This window comes from Zootoca vivipara, chromosome 8 (assembly GCF_963506605.1).
Source record: "Zootoca vivipara chromosome 8, rZooViv1.1, whole genome shotgun sequence".
NCBI lineage: Eukaryota > Metazoa > Chordata > Lepidosauria > Squamata > Lacertidae > Zootoca > Zootoca vivipara.
The window spans coordinates 26,285,664-26,305,065 of record NC_083283.1 but is presented as its reverse complement, the minus strand read 5'-3'; the positions used below and the strand labels follow the sequence as shown (position 1 = coordinate 26,305,065).

General features: G+C 44.3%; 1 protein-coding gene and 1 long non-coding RNA gene across 5 annotated transcripts; one reads left to right on the top strand and one right to left on the bottom strand.

Moving 5' to 3' along the window:
• Window positions 1-1,341: 1,341 nt before the first annotated feature.
• LOC118089823 (Y+L amino acid transporter 2) lies at window positions 1,342-19,402 on the top strand. Of its 4 annotated transcripts, XR_009557998.1 has the most exons (11): window positions 1,343-1,598; window positions 6,145-6,669; window positions 9,484-9,609; window positions 9,941-10,085; window positions 10,249-10,372; window positions 11,635-11,738; window positions 14,059-14,155; window positions 15,202-15,351; window positions 16,811-16,994; window positions 17,952-18,787; window positions 18,820-19,402. XR_009557998.1 is itself a non-coding variant. In XM_060277715.1 (10 exons), the coding sequence occupies exons 2-10, from the start codon at window positions 6,165-6,167 to the stop codon at window positions 18,041-18,043; spliced, it is 1,527 nt and encodes a 508-aa protein (XP_060133698.1). In that variant the 5' UTR covers window positions 1,343-1,598; window positions 6,145-6,164; the 3' UTR covers window positions 18,044-19,402. The 4 variants fall into 4 exon arrangements, 3 of the variants coding, with proteins under 3 accessions (XP_060133699.1, XP_060133698.1, XP_034980698.2); XM_060277715.1 differs by having other exon boundaries at window positions 17,952-19,402; XM_035124807.2 differs by lacking the exon at window positions 1,343-1,598 and adding an exon at window positions 3,749-3,964 and having other exon boundaries at window positions 17,952-19,402.
• Window positions 1,668-3,926, bottom strand: LOC132592539 (uncharacterized). The gene is made up of 2 exons (XR_009557999.1): window positions 3,861-3,926; window positions 1,668-1,909 (listed from the first exon to the last, which is right to left on the bottom strand). It is a non-coding gene; the product is annotated as an uncharacterized LOC132592539 (long non-coding RNA).

Here is a 19,402-nt window from a genome sequence, read left to right as displayed (position 1 = left end):
TGAGTGAGCCCTAAGTGTAGCTAAACAAATGGATATTTGTGATTTTCCAATATGGCAGCTTTCCTCCTACATGGAGTTTTTGGAACTTTTAGGATGTTTATCATGACTCTGCGATTTTCAGCATTTACTCTAAATCAGTGTTTCCCAGTCTTGGGTCTCCAGCTGCTTTTGGACTACAGTTCCCATCATCTCTGAGCACTTGTCCTGCTAGCTAGGGGTGATGGGAGTTGTAGTCCAAAAACAGCTGGGAAACTCTGCTTTAAATGGCTGGGCTGTGTTGGTTGGTTGGTTGGTTGATGTGAATTGCACCGTAGGTCCAGTGCACCCATGAGGCATGATGAAGCAGTTGTCTCAGGACCACAGACTCTGGACATGTGAGAGGGGTGATGGCAGGCATTGGTGCCAGACTTTTGCACACCCTCATGCCCCTCCCCCCACAGGGCCACCTCCCAGCAACTGCAGAGAAAGAGGAAGCAGGGGCGACATTTTCCATTGTTCCTGGAGTGGCTCAATTTCTCTCTTGACTTGACTCATAGGCTATTAAAAGTTGGGCTTGATGGAAGAGTTGGCTAGACAATAGCTGAAATCATCTCAGTAAAAACACACAAACAAGGGCACAGGAAGCTGCCTTAAACTGAGACAGATCTTTGGTCCATCTAGTTCAGTACTGTCTGCCCTGATTGGAAGCAACTCTCCAGGCTGCACACACAGGATAGCCCCTCCCTAACTCTGCCACTGTATTGTGGTCATGCACACCAAACTAGAGAGCCGTGGCTGATGGTGGTTACCTCTAGGGACTAGCAGGGGTGGGAGGAGAGCAGCCTGGGATGTGGTACCTAGTGGGAATTAGAAGCACCAACACAGCATAACTTTACAGTGATCCATGCGGGAGGCACGTTCGCAATCCGCAGCATTCGCAACCCACATTTGCATGTCTGCGCATGTGCAGGCCGTGATTCGGCGCTTCTGCGCATGCGCAAAGTGCGATTCAGCGCTTCTGCACATGCATGTGCGCTGAAACCCGGAAGTAACCCGTTCCGGTACTTCTGGATTCGGCATGGGAGCGCAACCTGAAAAGACGCAACCTGAAGCATCTGTAACCCGAGGTATGACTGTATATCCCAGATCCCAGCCGTCTGATCTGTCCTTGGTTACTGCTGGGTTGATGATAAATCCTGGCAGCCAGTATGCATGAAGGAGAAGGTGGAAGTTGGGGAGGGAGAGCAAAAAGTGCTGGGAAAATAACCCACAGACGCTTGGGGGGGTGGGGGTGGAAATAACCAAGGCAGGGCCTGACTGGTCTGGGTCATATCCCCATAGCTACAGGCTGCTCAGTAAGCTCCTTCCAGCTGCCTTTTGACTTTAGGAACACAACTGCATTCCTTGACCCTGGCCCCTTTGTTTTGACTGCCTCATAGCTCTCCTACACTCATTAACTTCTTAAGCTGCTGCTCACAAGACACTGGCCAAGGCTGTTTTTTCCGTCCGGTTTCTTCGACTGCATTGCACTTTGCTTCATTCTGGGCCTTGGCTTCCATCACATCAGTTCCAAACAGGAGGCTTTATCGTTTTGGAGGACAACAGGTCAGGAAACCTTGGTAAGTCTCTCTTTCTTTTGTGTGTGTGTGTGTGTGTGTGTGTGTGTGTGTGTGTGTGTGTGTTTAAAAAAAAAATCATAAGCATTAAAAAAATAAAATGTTAGGATTTCTCCGGTGGAGCATCTGTTTTGCAGGCAGAAGGTCTCAGAGCTGGTCCTCGGTACTTCCAGGCAGGGCTTGGAGTGTCCCCTGCCTGAACCCCTGGAAAGTCACTGTCATTCAATGTAGACAATACTGAGCAAGATTGACCATTGATCTGCAGCTTTCTGTGTTCCTGTGCTCAGACACCAGTGTTGAAATGTAACACGCACCTGGAAGTGTTCCAACAAAAGGCAGAGAAAAGTAAGCTTTCAGTACAGTACTGCAAAGTTTGCATGGGATTTTGGTCCGGGAGCAACAGCCCATGAGGAAAAGTTGTGGCATTTGGGACTTCTTAGTTTAGAGAAAAGAAGAGTAAGAGGTGACATGATAGATGCTTATAAAATGATGTGTTGCATGGAGAAAGCGGATAGGGAATTTTCCTCCCTCCCTCTCTCACAACACAAGAGTTTGTGGGCATCCAACGAAGCTGAATATTGATGGATTCAGGAAAGGTAAAATTAAGTACTAATCCACAAAGTGCATAACTAAACTGTAGAGCCCACTCACACAAGAGGCAGCGATGGCCACCAACTTGGGTGGCTTTAAAAGAGGATTGGACAAATTCATGGAGAAGGCTTTGCAATGGCTATGCTCTACCTCCACTGTTGGCCTCTGCTTGGCCACTGTGAGAACAAGATGCTGGAGCAGATGAGCCACTGGCGTGATCGACAGGCTCTTCTTGCATTCTATGTGGACCAACCGGGGATAGAGATCTTCTCCCAATGCCCCAGCATTTTCCTCCCATCTGCTTGTCTTCAGAAGAGGACACGGTGAACATTGGGAAGGGGATGCAGTGACCATTCCACCACTGTTCCGCACCATATTTGAGGGTCTGCATGTTGCAGATCAAATTGACCCAAGAGAAGAGGGAGGTTCCACCAGCTTAATTTAGGCACATTGAGCGGGCTTCCCCATTTGTCACTTCTTGCTAAATTTCTTTTGTGCCCCTCTCTTGTGGAACCCCATGTTTTCAAACTGTAAAGGAGATTAGTCTGAGTGAAACTGACTTTACCAAGGTTACTGAGCAAGCTTCATACTTGAGCAGGGATTTGAACCTAGATTCCCTACCGGGAACAACATTTTCAGCCGCCAGCAACCGAGCAACCAATTTAACCCATCCTAGGGCCAAGTCTTATTATGTGACTTTTTTTTTTGACTCAGGGATAAAAAGTACCCAAATTTATTTGAATCCCCATGCAATTCCACTGGAATTGGAACGTTTTACCCCCATTGCAACCTTACTCTACGATCTCTGACTTAGAAAGAAGGTATCCAAGTACCTGTGCACATGTCAATGGCTGGATTTCCCTGCAATAAGAACTGGAGGGGACAGAGATTTTGCCCATTGCCACTTCTATTTTTATTGCAAGGAAACATGGACACTTGAACCAGTGCACCATATTCACAATGGATGGGGCTGCTCATCTTGTAGCTGACTATAAAAAAATTAAGTGGGAAGCAGGCTTTAGTGTAATCTCCCTGGAGTCCACAGGAGTGCTCCAAGTCTGCTCTGGAACGTGCCGACTTCTGCCAGCCTTCACCAACCTGGTGCAGCCAGACTTAAATACTGTATATAAAATGTTCACAGTAAAAGAAGCATATACCCTTTTGCTGAGCAAGCTGTTATGAGCATGTCGGGACATTCTCACACATGTTGTTCAGGCTTGGTGTGAGATCCTTTTCTTTATTCATCATCTCTCAAGCGACTCGTTTTTGACCCATTCTTTTTAGACCTCTCCTTTATTTTGCTTGAATCTTGTCCCTGGTTTAAGTCATGTAGTTCTTTTCTCCTGAATTTGCCTGCAACTGTGTCTGTGGTCACCCCCCCCCCCCAAAGACATCATGAAAAACAAAATCTAAGAATGTAGAGGAGGGAAAACATAATCGACTTGGCAGTTTCCTTTTTCTTCAGCAAACACCAGTGAATTTCCTAGAAATTCGGGGGGGGGGCCTTGGCTGTAGCCCTGGCAGTTGTTGTTCATTAGCAAACTTGAGCGGCTTGGGGGAAAGCAGTTTCCTTGATGTGCTGCTGCTGCTGCTGCTGCTGATTTTGGTTACCCTGCTGTGGGGATACAAATAGCAGCACACAGAGAGGGGAGCATTCATATTCATATCACTTACCCTTCCTGCCAGGCAGCTGCTTGCTTACTTACAGCCTTAGCTCACTTTTGAGTTCCTGAAGTTACAGCCATCTTCTTGTTAAACAGGACATCAGCGATCCATGGGTAAGCATTAACCGTCCTCTGATATTTATTTACCAGCTGTAGGTCAGAACAATAGCCTCCTTTTGATATGAGAGATGGGGCATTTGAAGGGTAGAGCATGTGTCGATTTAGAGTTTACTTCTAAAAATTGTAGACTAGCTGGAAAACCAGGTCATTTTATTCTCCTATCGTGGAGGGGGGTGTTCAGTTTTTTACACTGGATAATAAACGTAAGTCCAGACTGCGATGTGCTTTTTGGATGGGTGGCTTATAATATGTCTTTGGGGGAGGTTGTTTTGCACACTTGGCCTGTGTCCATCCCTACAAGAAACATTCCTCTTCCCAGCATGCATTTGGACATGCTCAATAGCTGTGTTTTGAAGTTTGATACAAGCAAGCACAACTGGCTTTCCATCACCAGGGCTGACGCCATGCCTGGCTCACAACAGCTGTTTTTAACAAACATTTACCAGTCAACTACTGTATTGCATCAATGATTAAGGGCATTAAAAACAAAACAAAAACCAGAAACCCAAGGTAAGTTAATCTAGAGTGCTTTCTTCTGCTTTGGATGCACAGTCATTGGCATCAATGTGGCTCGAGAGGAATGAGGTGGAAAGAATCCCTAGTTGATGATTCAACTTCCCTTGATCTTAAAGTAAGGGATGTACTTTAAGTGGAGAAAGCAGCAATTACCTCGGATGAACTAAAGCTTGGCCCTGCCAATTTGCGGAAAGCACACAGCGTGTCTGGCAGGCATTTGTGGCAGCAGAAAACTGCTCCCTGTTCAATCCAGGACAGTTCAGTTGAAATAACAAGTCTGATTCACATGAACAACCTCGGGGGCAACCATCTGGAAACAACCTGGGATTATCTCTGATTGTGTGAACAAGCCCTATGTCATATTGTGCTACTGAGTTTCTTTCAACATTTTATTTTGATGCAAGATAGAACAGTGGTCAGCAACCAGATTGGTTAGTGGGCCATTCCTCTACAACACCCCTAAATTTACAAGGCTATAAACAAACTCTGGGGGTGGGGATAGTCTTTTTCCTTGCTCCACATGGCTGTGTTAAATTATGACGTGGTTGATGGCAGCTGCACAACTTTCCAGTTACATTCACGCCAACTGGAGTAATGGAGGATTTTGCAGGAGAAAGGTGAGGGTGAGATAGTAAGTGAACAAATCTAGCTGCTGTGGTTCTGCAGTGGCTGAAATGTTCTCCAGGCAGAGCCCACTGTTGCAGGCAACACCAAGGGAGGTGTTCAATTAGGGGTGAGCAACTTCGAGCACAGGGACTGTATGCGGCCCTCTGGGCCTCCATACCTGGCCCTCAGAACTCTCCCCAGAGCACACCCTTCACTGGTCTTGCTTCCTCCCTTGAGTGGCTTTGGCTTACAGGAAATTTATCCTTGAGCTCTGATAATGCCTCTTCTTCACATGGAGCAAGGATTCAGTGTTGTGTGTGTAGAAACTAGTTTATGGTACGAAGGTAAATTTTTCATTACTTGAATTGCCCACATTTGCCTGTGGCCCCATCCACCATGGGCATGTGGCCCTCAAAAGGCTGTTCAGGTGGGAACGTGGCCCTCAGGCTGCGAACAGTTTTCTCACCCCTGGATTCGATGAAGTCAACAGTAGTAGCTGGTGGCCATTGGGAGTGGTGGGGCGGAATGCACAAGGAACCATAGTCAATGTGAGGCAGAGCCAAGTAGTTCTGGCTTTGCTCCCATCCCCATTCCTGTTCAACAAGGACAACACTGAGACGAAGGAGGAAGCTGACAGGCCCTAAAACTTCTGAACTGGTGGTGAGTAAGAAGGCAGGCATTTGGGGTCTGCTTGAGGGCAGACTGAGGTAGGTGGCACACTGCCCCATTGGCCCAAGCACTCTTTAGATCAGGGTTGTCAGCCTTTTTCGACCCACAGCATTTCTGTTTTCTAATTTCACTAATATTATATATGTTTTCATGCAAACTTTCCCCAAATATATGCATTTTTAACGTGCGTGATATGAGTAGAGAACTGCATCGCAAAATTCGGATAGAACAGTTGTATTTCGGTTCGCGTTAAAATGCAACTCAAATCAAATTTCCCCTTACACCACTATGCAGTTAAAACGGGGCTACAATGTGATTCCTGGTGTTCTCTGTGTCCTGCCAGCTTTGCAGACAAAACATTCTCTTCTTCCCCTCACTTCCAGGTAATGATTAACTGAAGATCATGACAGGCTCCTGGACAGCGTGTTGCAATAAAAAGAGCATACCCAAGAATGGATTGCATGAATTGGATTCAGTGGCAGAGAACAAGAAGGAAAAAATGCAGATGAAGCAAGAGATCACCTTGCTCAATGGCATTTCTTTGATAGTAGGGAACATGATCGGCTCGGGGATTTTTGTGGCTCCCAAGGGTGTTTTGATGTACAGTGGCTCATATGGACTCTCGCTCCTCCTCTGGGCCCTTGGTGGGATCTTTTCATTGTTTGGAGCACTGTGTTATGCTGAACTGGGGACATCCATTATTAAATCAGGAGCAAGCTATGCCTACATTCTAGAAGCTTTCGGAGGTTTTATAGCTTTTATCAGACTATGGTCTTCCTTGCTCATTATTGAGCCGACAACTCAGGCCGTCATTGCAATCACTTTTGCCAATTATATTGTTCAGCCGATATTTCCCTTCTGTGAGCCACCCTATGGAGCAGTTAGGTTGATTGCGGCTGCCTGCATCTGTAAGTAAAATTCTAGTCCGTCAATGCAACAATTTATTTTGATTATGCAAGTTCAGGCCACGAACTGACAGTTTCATGGGTCTTCTGAGGGAAGGTTGTGTACTAAATGCCTAGGCTCCTGCCACAGAATCAGAGGAAAAACTGGATTCCAACAGACCTGATAGGAAAATGGGATGGGTGTGTGTTAATTATTAAGGCAGTTTAGTAGCCATCTGTTAATTACAGGGCTATGAAAGAAACAAAGTTTTTTTCCCCCAAGACCCTGGAGAGTCATACATGGTAGGCAGCATGGGTCAGAAAGCTCCTGGTTTTCCAGCGTTTTTCTAGTGCTTCTCGGATATTAGAGATAAACAACAACAGTATCCACCAGCTTTTTCTGAGGAATGAGCATCTATTGTTAATAACAGAATGCTGGGATAGAGAAGTCAGGAATGGGGAGCCTATGGCCCTCAAGATGTTAGTGGTCCATGGCTTCCATCATCCTTGACCAGGCTAGCTGGGGTTGAGGACATCTGGAGCAAAACCATCTGTTTCCCCATCCCTGAGACAAACAGCAGTGCGATCCAGCAAGACATCCTTTTGAGGTGATGGTGGGAAGATGATATTGTCATACTGTGTGTGTAGTCCAACTGATTACTTTGGGAATTGTAGCTTTGGGAGGAGAATAAAGATCTCCTTAAAAAAAAAAACTCTCAGCACCCTAAACAAACTACAGCTCCCAGAATTCGTTGGAAGAAGCCATGCTGCTTAAAATGGTATCACAGTTTCTTTAAATATACGGTGTGAATGTGGCTCTAAGACATGCTAAGGCACTAAGCTATGTCAGGTTGAAGAGTTCCCATACCATTAGCCCAAAAATGCTACTTGGGAAGGGTATTTTTTTTTGTTATCAGATATGACAGTTTTGGAATCTGATTTCTTTGTTCCTTTTAGTCTTTAGCCAATTATGAAAAGCTTGAAATTTTGTTCTTAAAAGCTTTTTAAGAGCCCCCTCATAATCTGAGGCCAGAATTTCCCAGACATACCGTATATGGAATACTGCTGTCTCTAGCAGTGTCCGGGCAGAAATCGGTAAAAAGCTCAACAACTTTTCTCTCTGGATTTTCACTGTTTGAAATATGGCAACTCTAGCTGCATCTCCCCAGAAGCCAATATATTTTTTTCATAGCAAACTGCAACCTTGTCTCTGAATGCTAGAGGGCACTAAAAGAATGTTCTCACCGTGCTCTTATCTTGTTAGTGAAAAATAATTGGAGTTGTAAAAACAACACCCGCCCACTCCTGAAAACAGTTTTTGGTTATTTGTTTTGCACTCATATTGACAGCACTGTTTGATGTTTTAAGATTTTCCTTGGATTGCCAACCAAAAACTGACCCTGCATCAATCTTAGCTTTCTGAAGGGTATACCTATAAAATATGTGGGGTTTTCAGATGCCTGTTTGTCGTAACCCTTAATTTATATTTTTAGGCATACATTTTTAATAAATTGTGAATAAACCCTTTGTTCATCTTCATAACAGTCTTTTAAGGTATAGGTCATTTATTATGTCTATTTTAAAGATTGGGAACTGAGGCTGAGTGACTTGTCCAAAACCAAGTCAGTGTCACAAGTAGGACTTAAACCCAGCCAGCACAATCCTATTCATGTTTATTCCCAAAAAACTTCCACTGTGCTCACTGTGTGGCACAATTTCTCCAAAACCAGTTCTATCAACTGGAGCGGTATTGGGTATCTGTGTATTAACATCCTCGCACAGGAAGGAAGCCAAGATGATCAAGAGTCTGGAAACCAAGCCCTATGAGGAACAGTTGAAGGAGCTGGGTATGTTTAGCCTGGAAAAGAGGAGGCTGAGAAGAGATATGATGGCCATCTTCAAATATCTCAAGTGCTGTCACATGGAAGATGGAGCAAGCTTGTTTTCTCCTTCTCCAGAGAGTTGGACCCAAACCAATCGATTCAAGTTACAAGAAAGGAGATTCCAACTAAACATCAGGAAAAACTTTCTGACAGTAAGAGCTGTTCAGCGGTGGAACAGACTCCCACAAGAGATGGTGGACTTTCCTTCCTTTGAAGTTTTACAGCAGAAGTTGGATAGCCATATGTCATGTATTATCTAGTTGAGATCCCTACATTAGCAGGGGTTACACTAGATGACCCTCGGGGTCCCTTCCAACGCTACAATTCTATGATTCCATTTTTTCTCTTTTCTTTTCTCCCTATTCTTGATGAGTGCTGAGGCATGCTGAGAAAATGCAACTCTACAAAACAGATAATATGCAAATCCATTGTTTCCTTACTGAAAAACTGACTTCATTCCAATGTCTCTCCAATCCTGCCTTCCATCTGGGAGGCTACAGCATATGTGAAACAGAGATGCTTCACATTTGTGTAAATCAAGGGTGATTAATCTAAGGTTATCAGATGTCCCCGTTTCCCGGGGACAGTCCCCGGATTTACAAATCAGTCCCCTGACAAAATCCTATCATTCCTACTGAAGTTGAAAAGTGTTCCCGGATTCATTGAAAAAAATCTGGTAACTTTACATTAATCGGTGGCTCTCCAAGTATTATTAACTCCTATCTGGCCCAGCCAGCATAGCTCCTGATCCTGATTCAAATGACTGTTTGTTTCGATTTAAGTCCTTATCATAGCCAGTTGATCTCTTCTGCTGTTCCAAATAATAATAATAATAATAATAATAATAATAATAATAATAATAGGTTATGTTAATTGAAAAACGTCCAAGTCATCAGTATTCTAATGAAGTACAGCTAACTGGGTTTATCTAATTTGTATCCTGTTCTCTTATTAGGCTCCCTGACCTTTATTAACTGTGTCAATGTGAAGTGGGGAACCAGAGTACAAGACCTTTTCACATATGCCAAAGTCATGGCCCTTATTGTGGTAATAGCTGTGGGTCTTTATAAAATCACCCAAGGTAAGAACTTAACTTTCTGTGTGTAAATATGATAGCAAAACTGAACAGCATATAGACTCTGGGCTAGCTCATACTTTAATTCTGGGCTATTATTATTATTATGTTCTTCACACATGAACCAAGTATCCCAAGTATCAAGTGAGAAGAAGTTGTTACGTGAAGCAGGAATATACACAGACACACCCTATAGTCGATGCTGGCAGGTTTGTGGATGCCATGACACATGTAGAGAACATTCTGATTCTGCCCCTGTTTCATATAAGCTACATATTGGTTGTGTGTGGGTGGGCATGTAGATGTAAATAACTGCAGGCTTCTGATGTTTCCACAGGAGAAACTGATAACCTCAAGGAGCCATTTGAAGGCTCCACAGCAGATGCAGGATTCATTGCCCTTGCCCTTTACTCAGCTCTTTTCTCCTACTCTGGATGGGATACACTGAATTTCGTCACGGAAGAAATGAAAAACCCAGAAAGGTATACATGCCTGTCTTGGGTCATACCATTCTTGCATTAGGTGCCAATGTTTTATGCCAATTTCAAGCAGATCGTTGTTATTGGGTTTTTTTTTTTTAATGTGCCTCCCTTTTGGTTTACCCTTCAATTGGTTGCAAATAACTTGTTTCGTTTCCTTTTGCAGGAACTTGCCCCTTTCCATTGCAATCTCAATGCCCATCGTGACTATCATTTACCTGCTGACAAATGTGGCCTACTATGTTGTGCTGGACATGGCTGCCCTGTTAGGGAGTGATGCTGTGGCCGTGGTACGTTGCAAATCCTGAGTTGGTAGAATCGCAGAGCGGGAAGGGACCTCAAAGGACATCTTGTTCAGCCCCTGCCAATACGGGAGATTCACCGCTATAGCATCCTTGATAGGTGGCCATCCAACCTCTGCTTTAAACCTCTAACAAAAGGCAATCCACCATGGGCTCAAGGCTCACAGAAGCTGTAGTTTACATCATCTGCAGGGTCCAGGTTGTGGAAGGCTGGCTCTTGCCTTCCACTGTGTCATGTAATTCTTCTCAATATTGATCCACAGCAAATTCCAACATATAGTTAGCAAAATAAAAACTTAAACACGTCGCAGGATTCCCCCAAAATATACCAGAGGCAATTAATGTTTCATCCAGCAGAGCTTTACTGCTACCGAAGGCAAATGAGCATAATGGTCACAAGTCCAATACATTCAGGATTGGCACAGGGGCGTACCCAGGATCAAAACTAGGGGGGGCAAGGGGCGGGGCCAAGGCACGGGAGGTAAGGGAGGAAGCACACACGGCGGGGCAGGGGAGGAGCCAGAGTGCGATGGCTGCCGGGCGAGGGGGCCGCCGCCGGCAGCAGCAGAAGCTGCTGAGTTCAATGGGACTTGCTCCCAGGGAACAGCGCACAACAGGGCAAGCTTCTTAGTGCCCGCTCCGCCAAGCGACACTAATGTGGTGGTCTTTTAAGGTGCCCCGCATGCCCAGAAGCACTCTCCTTTTTTCTTTTCCCCTCCTCTGAACGCAGTTCAGCAGCAGGATCAGCGGCAGCGGGATCCTGCATTCAGAGAATAATAAATCTGGGCCCATACATCTGTACTTGTTAACTGAATGCATGTGGTGCTGATTTTCCCTGTTGTCTGCTTCCAGAAGGGTGAAGAAGGAACCCTTCCTTGCATCTTATAAATATATTGCAGAGTGTATAATAAATATAATAATCTCCTTGCACACAGTTTAGGAGTTCACAAAATCCCACAGAGGTGATTTAATCCCACCAGTGGATTGTGATCAACCTTTTAAATACATATTAGTTTTACTTTCTCATGTTGTTTAACCATTCACTCACTGGCAATTTAGCTGCGTGTGACAGATAACTAAACTATTATAAGTGTGGCTTTTAAAAAGCTGTTCCAAGATTATGGTGGGGCATTGTTGTCAAAAATGAGCTCGCCCGACTTTGTGCTTGAGCTGTAAATTTCCGTGACAGTTGGCTGGCATTGTGAAACTAGCTGAGTGAGCCTATTTTCTTTCTTTCTTTTCTTTTGCAGACTTTTGGTAATGAGACTCTTAGCCATGCTAAGTGGATCATCCCTATTGCAGTGGCTATGTCTTGCTATGGAGGATTAAACTCATCAATTATTGCAGCTTCCAGGTAGGTGACATTCAGAAACTAGCACTGTGCAGGTGAAGCCAGTAGCATTCTGCCAGAAATGATTTTACTGAATAGTGTATCATACTGCAACAACTTAGCAAAGCTTCTGTCACTTTTTCTCTTATAAACTAAATGGATTGTGCTCCTCCCCCCCCCCCCCGAAAAATCCAGCAGTAAAATGGCTGTAAAATACAATTGAATGTCAGTTACCAGAGTCACCTCTTGCATCTGAGATTCTGCTGTGCAGAGCTAGTCAGTTTTAGGCATTTTATAACAAGGATTAATTGGGTTTAATTCAATTGCACAATAATAAATTATAAGAGGATACATAGGAGCACGTATTCCATTTATCTTTTTGAATTTCCTATGTGATATATATATATATATATATATATATATATATATATATATATATATATATATAAGCTGTTCAGAACTCCAGATCCTCATTCCACTGGAAGCTGAAGAGCTTAGAATATTTTTCATTGCATTTTTTTTTTAAAAAAAATACAAATTAATGGTTATTCTGCATACACTGCTAAATCAGCAGCATGGAAATGACATCAGACTGAAAAGGACCTCAAAAGCACGCTGCCACCTGGTGGTCTACTTTAGGAATGCAGAAAACTTTTCTTGCCATGCCTAATTCCACTTAAGGCCAAGCATACAGCACCAAGCAAATATTCTCTGGTACTGTACAAGGATAAACCGTATAAACTCTTGCCTTTCCATCACTCTCTGTGACAAATAGCTCAGGAGTTCTGCAAAGAGTTCTGCTGGCGTAACAAGCTGTGGGATGCTAGTCCCCCTTGTCACCTGGCAGCAGGTATGGGGAACCTTTGGCCCTTTGCTGAACTACAATTCCCATCATCCCTGGCCATTGACCATGCTTGCTGTGGGAGTTGAAGTCCAGCATCATCTGGAGGCCCAAGGGTTCCTCACAGCTGCCTTGTAATACTGATACTAGGGCTGGTGCAAGGGGTTTTGCCGCCTGAGGCAAAGGAAAAGATGGCACTTCCAGTTCCACCTGGACATTGGCAACTGAATCTCCCTTCAACACTGTCAACAGGACAACACCCTCTACCGCATCTGAGGGCAGTAGACAGGCCATGCATGGCACACACAGAACTCTACCATCCAACACCTCGCCACCAATTCCTGCCCTCTGCATTTTCCGCCTCCTACAGTCTAACAGCAAGGCCAGCCTGGACTGAGACACATGAACATGTACCCTTATGCCTATGTTACACTGGTGCAATCAGATCCTACTACGCCGATTTTTAGGGCGCATTTAGCCATTCCTTGCAGATAGCAGTGGCTATGGGCCGATTCAGAAGTTGTGAGTCTGGTGCAGTTGTCATTTCCCTATGACCGGGTCCAGTAACAGGAATTACATGGGGCGGATGACATGGGATCTCTCAGCTTAGCATAGGAATTGCTGAGTAACCACTTTCCAACAGAGGAAAGTGCCTGGCACCAGAGGCTGTTTTAGGGTGGCACAACCGGTGCGGTGGAATTCGGTGCCCATGCTGCAGGGGACGCCACAACAATGCTATAGACCAGAGCATGAGAGGTGGGGGAACAGATTTTAGCATTGCACGGGGCGCTGCTTAAATTTGAGAGCTCCAAGTCTGTCACTGCTGGCACCTTCATTACACGGCTTTCGGCAAATGCTGAAGACGCGCCTCTTTATTGAGATGTATATTTTTAGGCTTACCTTCCAAGTCCCGGACTGCAGAATCCGGGAACGGCAGTCGTGTGACACCGGAAGTTGCATCGAGGTAACTTCCGGTGTCGCTTTGCCCTTCTATGTGCACCAAAAATGGCCGCCGCCAGCTTCGAAAGCCGCTTGTACGCATGTCAGGAAGTGCGTCAACGCAACTTCCGGTGTCGCTCCACCCATCTATGGGCACAAAAAATGGCTGCCGCCGACACCGGAAGTCGTGTCTATGCACTTCCAGACATGCGTAGATGCGACTTTTGAAGCCGACGGCGGCCATTTTTGGTGCCCATAGAAGGGCAAATCGGAAAGGGAAAAAATGGCCGCCGGCAGGAGAAAATAATGGAGAAAAACGGGAGACGAAGTGATACGGGGGTCCACCGGGTAAAGGTAAGTAAAATCGGGGTTTTCCCGGAGAAAACGGGGTACTTGGCAGCTATGATTTTTAGGGCCCACCTTACTTCTGTAAACTTTATTTTGAACTGTTCCTAATATTGTGTAATATTGCTTTTTAATATTTCTTTAGAGAGCCGTGTCACATGTCACCTTAGAATATAATAGGACTGTGCACTGATAAGACTTTTTTAAACATTGTGGTAGGCTTTTCTACGTTGGAGCCAGAGAAGGACAACTCCCAGATAGCCTGAGCTTGATTCATATAAAATGTTTCACACCTGTTCCTGCCCTCGTTTTTAATGTAAGTGATTACAAAGTGTAAGAAAGAAAAGCTCTAGGACTTTTAACACATTTTCGGTTTTCAGACATCTCCGTTGCCGAACATTTGGGTTTTTGAATGCGCCTTTGAACGGAAGTCGAACGGCTTCCGTTGCATGTTTCTCAATTTTCTCAATGAAATTTGCAGACCGCCCTTTGCACCTCAGTTTTTGAACATTTCGGAAGATGGTCTTCTGGAATGGATTACGTTTGAAAACCGAGGTGCCACTGTATATTTGTTTTGTTCTGAAATCTACATTCAGTGCATTCTCAATCCTACTGGTACTGCATGAACTCAGCCAAGCAAACTCACTCTATTCCAGGCCAGTTCCTTGTTGTCATCCTCACAACCAAGAACACACTCATGGTAATAGTACAGTGACTTTTGGATATTCCCATCCTTATTATACAATTCTGAAGGGGATCACATCATCGGTTGTATATGCAGATCCTGATCACTCTGTGTGCAGTTTTGATTGCTGGATGCTAGCATCTGGCCAAGGGATCTGTTTATGCCGTGATCAGATATGCAGGAGGACTCCAATCTGCTTTCTTGTTGGATCAGGGGCACCTGTGACCATATCCAGTGCTCTTTTTCTAAAAAAATGTTTAAGGGTAGTCTCATTTTGACTCAAGAAAATCACCATTGTATAGTTCAAATCAGGAAAAATAAATACAGTAAATGGACAAAAGTACAAAGATTCACAAAATGTTTAGTGGTATGCATCCCCCTGCGTCCCCCCAGAAAAAAGCACTGCCCACATCACATAATATCATGCAACCATAGAAAAAGGGGAAAAAACTGTCAAAGGATTTTAAAAAAAATCAAGGACAAACCCTTGGAAGGATTTAAAAAACTGCATGTGCTTTTGCAGAAGATTCCCAAAATCTCAAAAAGGTAGCAAAATGTTTTTGACAGACTTTAAGCAAAGAACATGGTGCATAGTGTGTTATCAAGTCTGTGTTTAGAATGTGGTGTCTAGGAAATTATATATATCTCTCTCTTCTCTTTTTGTTATCTCTTTGTAGGGTTTAATGACTTTGATTTATCTCCTTGTGGAAGATGTCTTTCTGCTGATTAATTACTATTGCTTCAGCTATTGGTTCTTTGTTGGGTTATCCATTGCAGGGTTAATATACTTAAGATATACCCAGCCAGACAGGCCAAGACCCATTAAAGTAAGTAAATAGCAGAGCAGAAGCTTCAAAATGCGCGCATAGGTGTGAGTGTGTTGCAGCTTTGCTATCAAGAACATGTAGAATCACATTTTCTCCTGCTTAAAACCCCTTTAAACTGCGGTGCAAACTAAATTGGTCCTTGATACCCATCTTCTCCTGATAGCATTGAGGTGGGAGAGAAATTTCCTGGTCAGACCATGACCTAGAAATATTCTGAGCATCAAGTACAGTTATTTATCTTTTGGAAGCTGCTCTGAAAATTGTGCTGCCGGCATCTCATGGAGGAAAAAGGCTATGGCTTCTAGGCATGATGGCTACAGTCTACTTCCACTATCAGAGGCAAAAGTGCTTCTGAATACCAGTGACTAAAAACTGTAGGAGGGGAGAATGCTCTTTCGCTCTTCTGCTTGCAGGCTTCCCTCTGGCATCCAGTTGGCTATTGTGGGGATAGGATGCTGGGCAAGAAGGACCATTGGCCTGATCTAGCAGGCTCAGGCATGCTGTGGAGATTCCATTTTTAGTTATCATGGCTACTCTCCTATGTTATACTGCCTGAGTATTCATACCCCAGCACAGCCTCTCTCAACTTGCTTCCCTCTGTACTGGGGGAAGCTGGGGGAAGTCAGATTCCCAAACATCAGGCTGAGGAAGGTCATTCTAGACCAGGGATCTGCAACCTTTTTCAGCCATTTGCCAGTCCACCATCCCTCAGACTATGTGGTGGGCTGGACTGTATTTTGGAAAAAAAATAACGAACAAATTCCTTTGCCCCACAAATAACCCAGAGATGCATTTTAAATAAAAGTACACATTCTGCTCATGTAAAAACACTCTGATTCCCAGACCATCTGTGGGCTGGATTGAGAAGGCGATTGGGCCGCATACGACCCACGGGCCTTAGTTTGCCTACTTCTGCTCTAGACAGCTGCATCCTTAACTCAATGGTATTTCATGTGTATACTAGAACCTAGTATATTGCAATGTTAGCAGCTACAGAAAGGCTTATACAGTGGTACCTCTACTTACGAATAACTCTACTTACGAATGTTTCTACTCACGAATGGAGCTCCGTCGGCATCTTGGATGCTGTTTAGATAGGATTTTTTCTACTTACGAATTTTTAGATAGCGTTGCTTCAACTTACAAATTTTTTCTCCCAATGCATTCCTATGGGATTCAACTTACAAATTTTTTCGACTTACAAATGTGCGTTCGGAACGCATTAAATTCGTAAGTAGAGGTACCACTGTATAAAATGGCGGGGTTGTTGTCAGTTGCTGGGAATCACTGGTGGAGAGAGTGCTGTTGTGTTCATCCAGCTTGCAGGATTACAGGCATCTGGTTGGCCACTGTGAGAACAGGATGCTGAACTAGATGATGTTATTATATGGTGTGATGTCGTGCTGCAATTTCCCCACAGCGTTTCCTATAACTTGCATTCCTCTTTTTGTGCCTGCAGCTCAGCCTCTTCTTCCCCATTGTGTATTGCCTGTGCTCCCTTTTCCTAGTCATAGTCCCACTCTTCAGCGACACAATCAATTCCATTATTGGAATTGGTATAGCACTCTCTGGAATTCCTGCTTACTTTTTGGGAGTCTATTTACCCGTAGAAAAGAGACCTTGGTACCTGCGAAGGCTTTCAGGTAAGAAAGGTCTATTGTATTTAAAATGGGGGGTTTGTTATGTAATTAGTGTCTGGAAGTACTCCGATGCATGCTGAACTGCTATTTAGGCAACAACACATTATGGCAGTGATGGGCAACCTTTTGAGCTTGGTGTGTCAAAATTCGCCAAAAAACCAAGCATAACTCGGGTGGTGTGTCACTTTGAGAAAAAAACCATAATTTCACGATATTTAGGGGGGGGGAAGGGAACAGAAATAAATGACGAATAATACCTTCGCTGGAACTAATACGCAGCACCGACATAGTCTGCCAAAGCGCCAAAAAAACCAGCACAGAATGGGTTAAAAAATGAACGTTGTTACACCCAATCATCATCTGCCAAAGTGCCAGAAAAAACAGCACAGAAAGGGTTAAAACCCAATCTCTGGCTACCACCAGCAGCAGCAGCAACAACAAAAAGGATCTGGGTTTTAACAGCGGAGACAAGCTGTAGCTTGAGGGGGAGCGGGAGAACAAATGGGGGGGGGGACAACAACAACAGTGCGAATGGGCTGATTGGGCGCGTGCCAGCAGTGAGGGTTCTGCGTGTCACGTCTGACATGCATGTCATAGGTTCGCCATCACTGCATTATGGCTTTTAGTGGATTTTAAAGTATTTATGTCAACTGTTATCTAATGGTCATATCTCTCATTATCCCAGGGGTAGCAGACTTGGTTCTCTCCTGGTATATTTGGACTGCTGTTCCCATATGACCCAGCCAACATGGCCAATGGTCAAGAATGATGGGAGTTGTAGTTCAACAGTATCCGGAGGGCCCTACATTGGCTATCCCTGCAATATCGCAGCCCCCTTTGCAATGGCCAGATTGTCCTAATGACGGGAAGGACTGCCATGCTCACTAGGCTTTTGATATTAGGTTCTTAATTTCTTAAGTTCTTAATTTCATAATGTCATATCATTGTTTTATCTTGTAGCTACAGCCACTAAGTATGCCCAGATGCTGTTTTGTTGCTGTCTGACTGACCTGGATATTGAAACGGAGGCGTCGGAAACCAAAGCCAAGTAGAACAAATGGGACTGTTTTCTCCACCTGAAGACTCCGGCGTCACTGGGACATGCTCCCTTTGTCTTCCAAGGCATGCACATCATTTTGATGTTCCTTAATCTGTGCTGCACTCTTAGTCTTTCCTTTGTCTGATTACCAGCTCATGAGGATGTCTCCATGCTGATTCAATAGCTGGTAATTAGACACTATTTGAAAAATAGAAGGTACATTATATAAGAACAAGCAATAAGTGCTAGGATTTTTTTAAGGAGCTCATTATAGATGTCTTCAGGTTGCCAATTGAAAGTAGAGGTCTGGGAACTCTAGTAGAGGAGGAACTAAAATAAATGCATTTCCAACCTCAACCTTTTCCCCAAAAGGCCATAGGAAAAAGCATCCCTGTATTAAATTTTTAGTTCTAAGGTACTGCAGGGCTGCACACCTATGCCCAGAAGCCCAACTGAACTCAGTGGGACTTCTGAACAGACCTGCACAGGATTTTGCTGTAAGACATTTACACAGAGAACGTGGAAATTCATTTCATTCAGTGCTGGTTAAATCAAAGTAGTAACGCTGCAGTCTGAATTTGTGAGGAACTGCATTGCGGCAATGGACTATCAAAATCGGTGGAAGGATATCAATGATACAGCAAGGAGCTGCCCTGTGCTCTTGAACTGATCTTTGTACACCTGATCTTCAGATTCAGCACCAATGCCACTGGCTGTGTCGCACCCAGTACATTGCCTTACTGCAGCAGTAGCCAATGTGGTGGCCCCCATAAGTTGTTGGGCTCCAAGTCCCATCAGCCCCACATCCCTCATGGTCCACGGTCAGAGCTCTCGTCAGGCAACGACTGGAGGCCACCATGCTGGTGACTTCTGCCTTAACCCCTTGCAGGACACCATTGTGCTACAAAGGAAGGAATGTTCAGCAACGGTCCAGACAGCGTCTTCAGCAGAATGCAAAGGATTGTTGGAGAAGCAGAGGTGTTCTGTTATGGATACAATTCTGTACTCAGGATTTATAATCCTTCTTGACATTTTTTTTTATTTTATTCCGAGTATGGGTGAGCTGAGCTTGATGTCTTTATCCCACGTGCCATGCTTAGGATTCTTCTTTTGCTAGATGTCTCTCTACTACCACAGCTAAAGGAGCAAATTGTGCTGCCAGTGCTAATTATCTGTGCCGAACAACTACCACTTTTTCATTCTGAATATGCAGTTGTCTGAATAGAATGAACACAAAGCATAAACTGATCAACTTCCCCCCCCTTCCAGCCAAAGCATTTTATATTACAAGCAACGCATGCGTTATTTACAGCAGAGGGTGACTGCCTGTTAAATATGCTTCTGTTTTGAATAAACTTGGGTTAAAAAATGA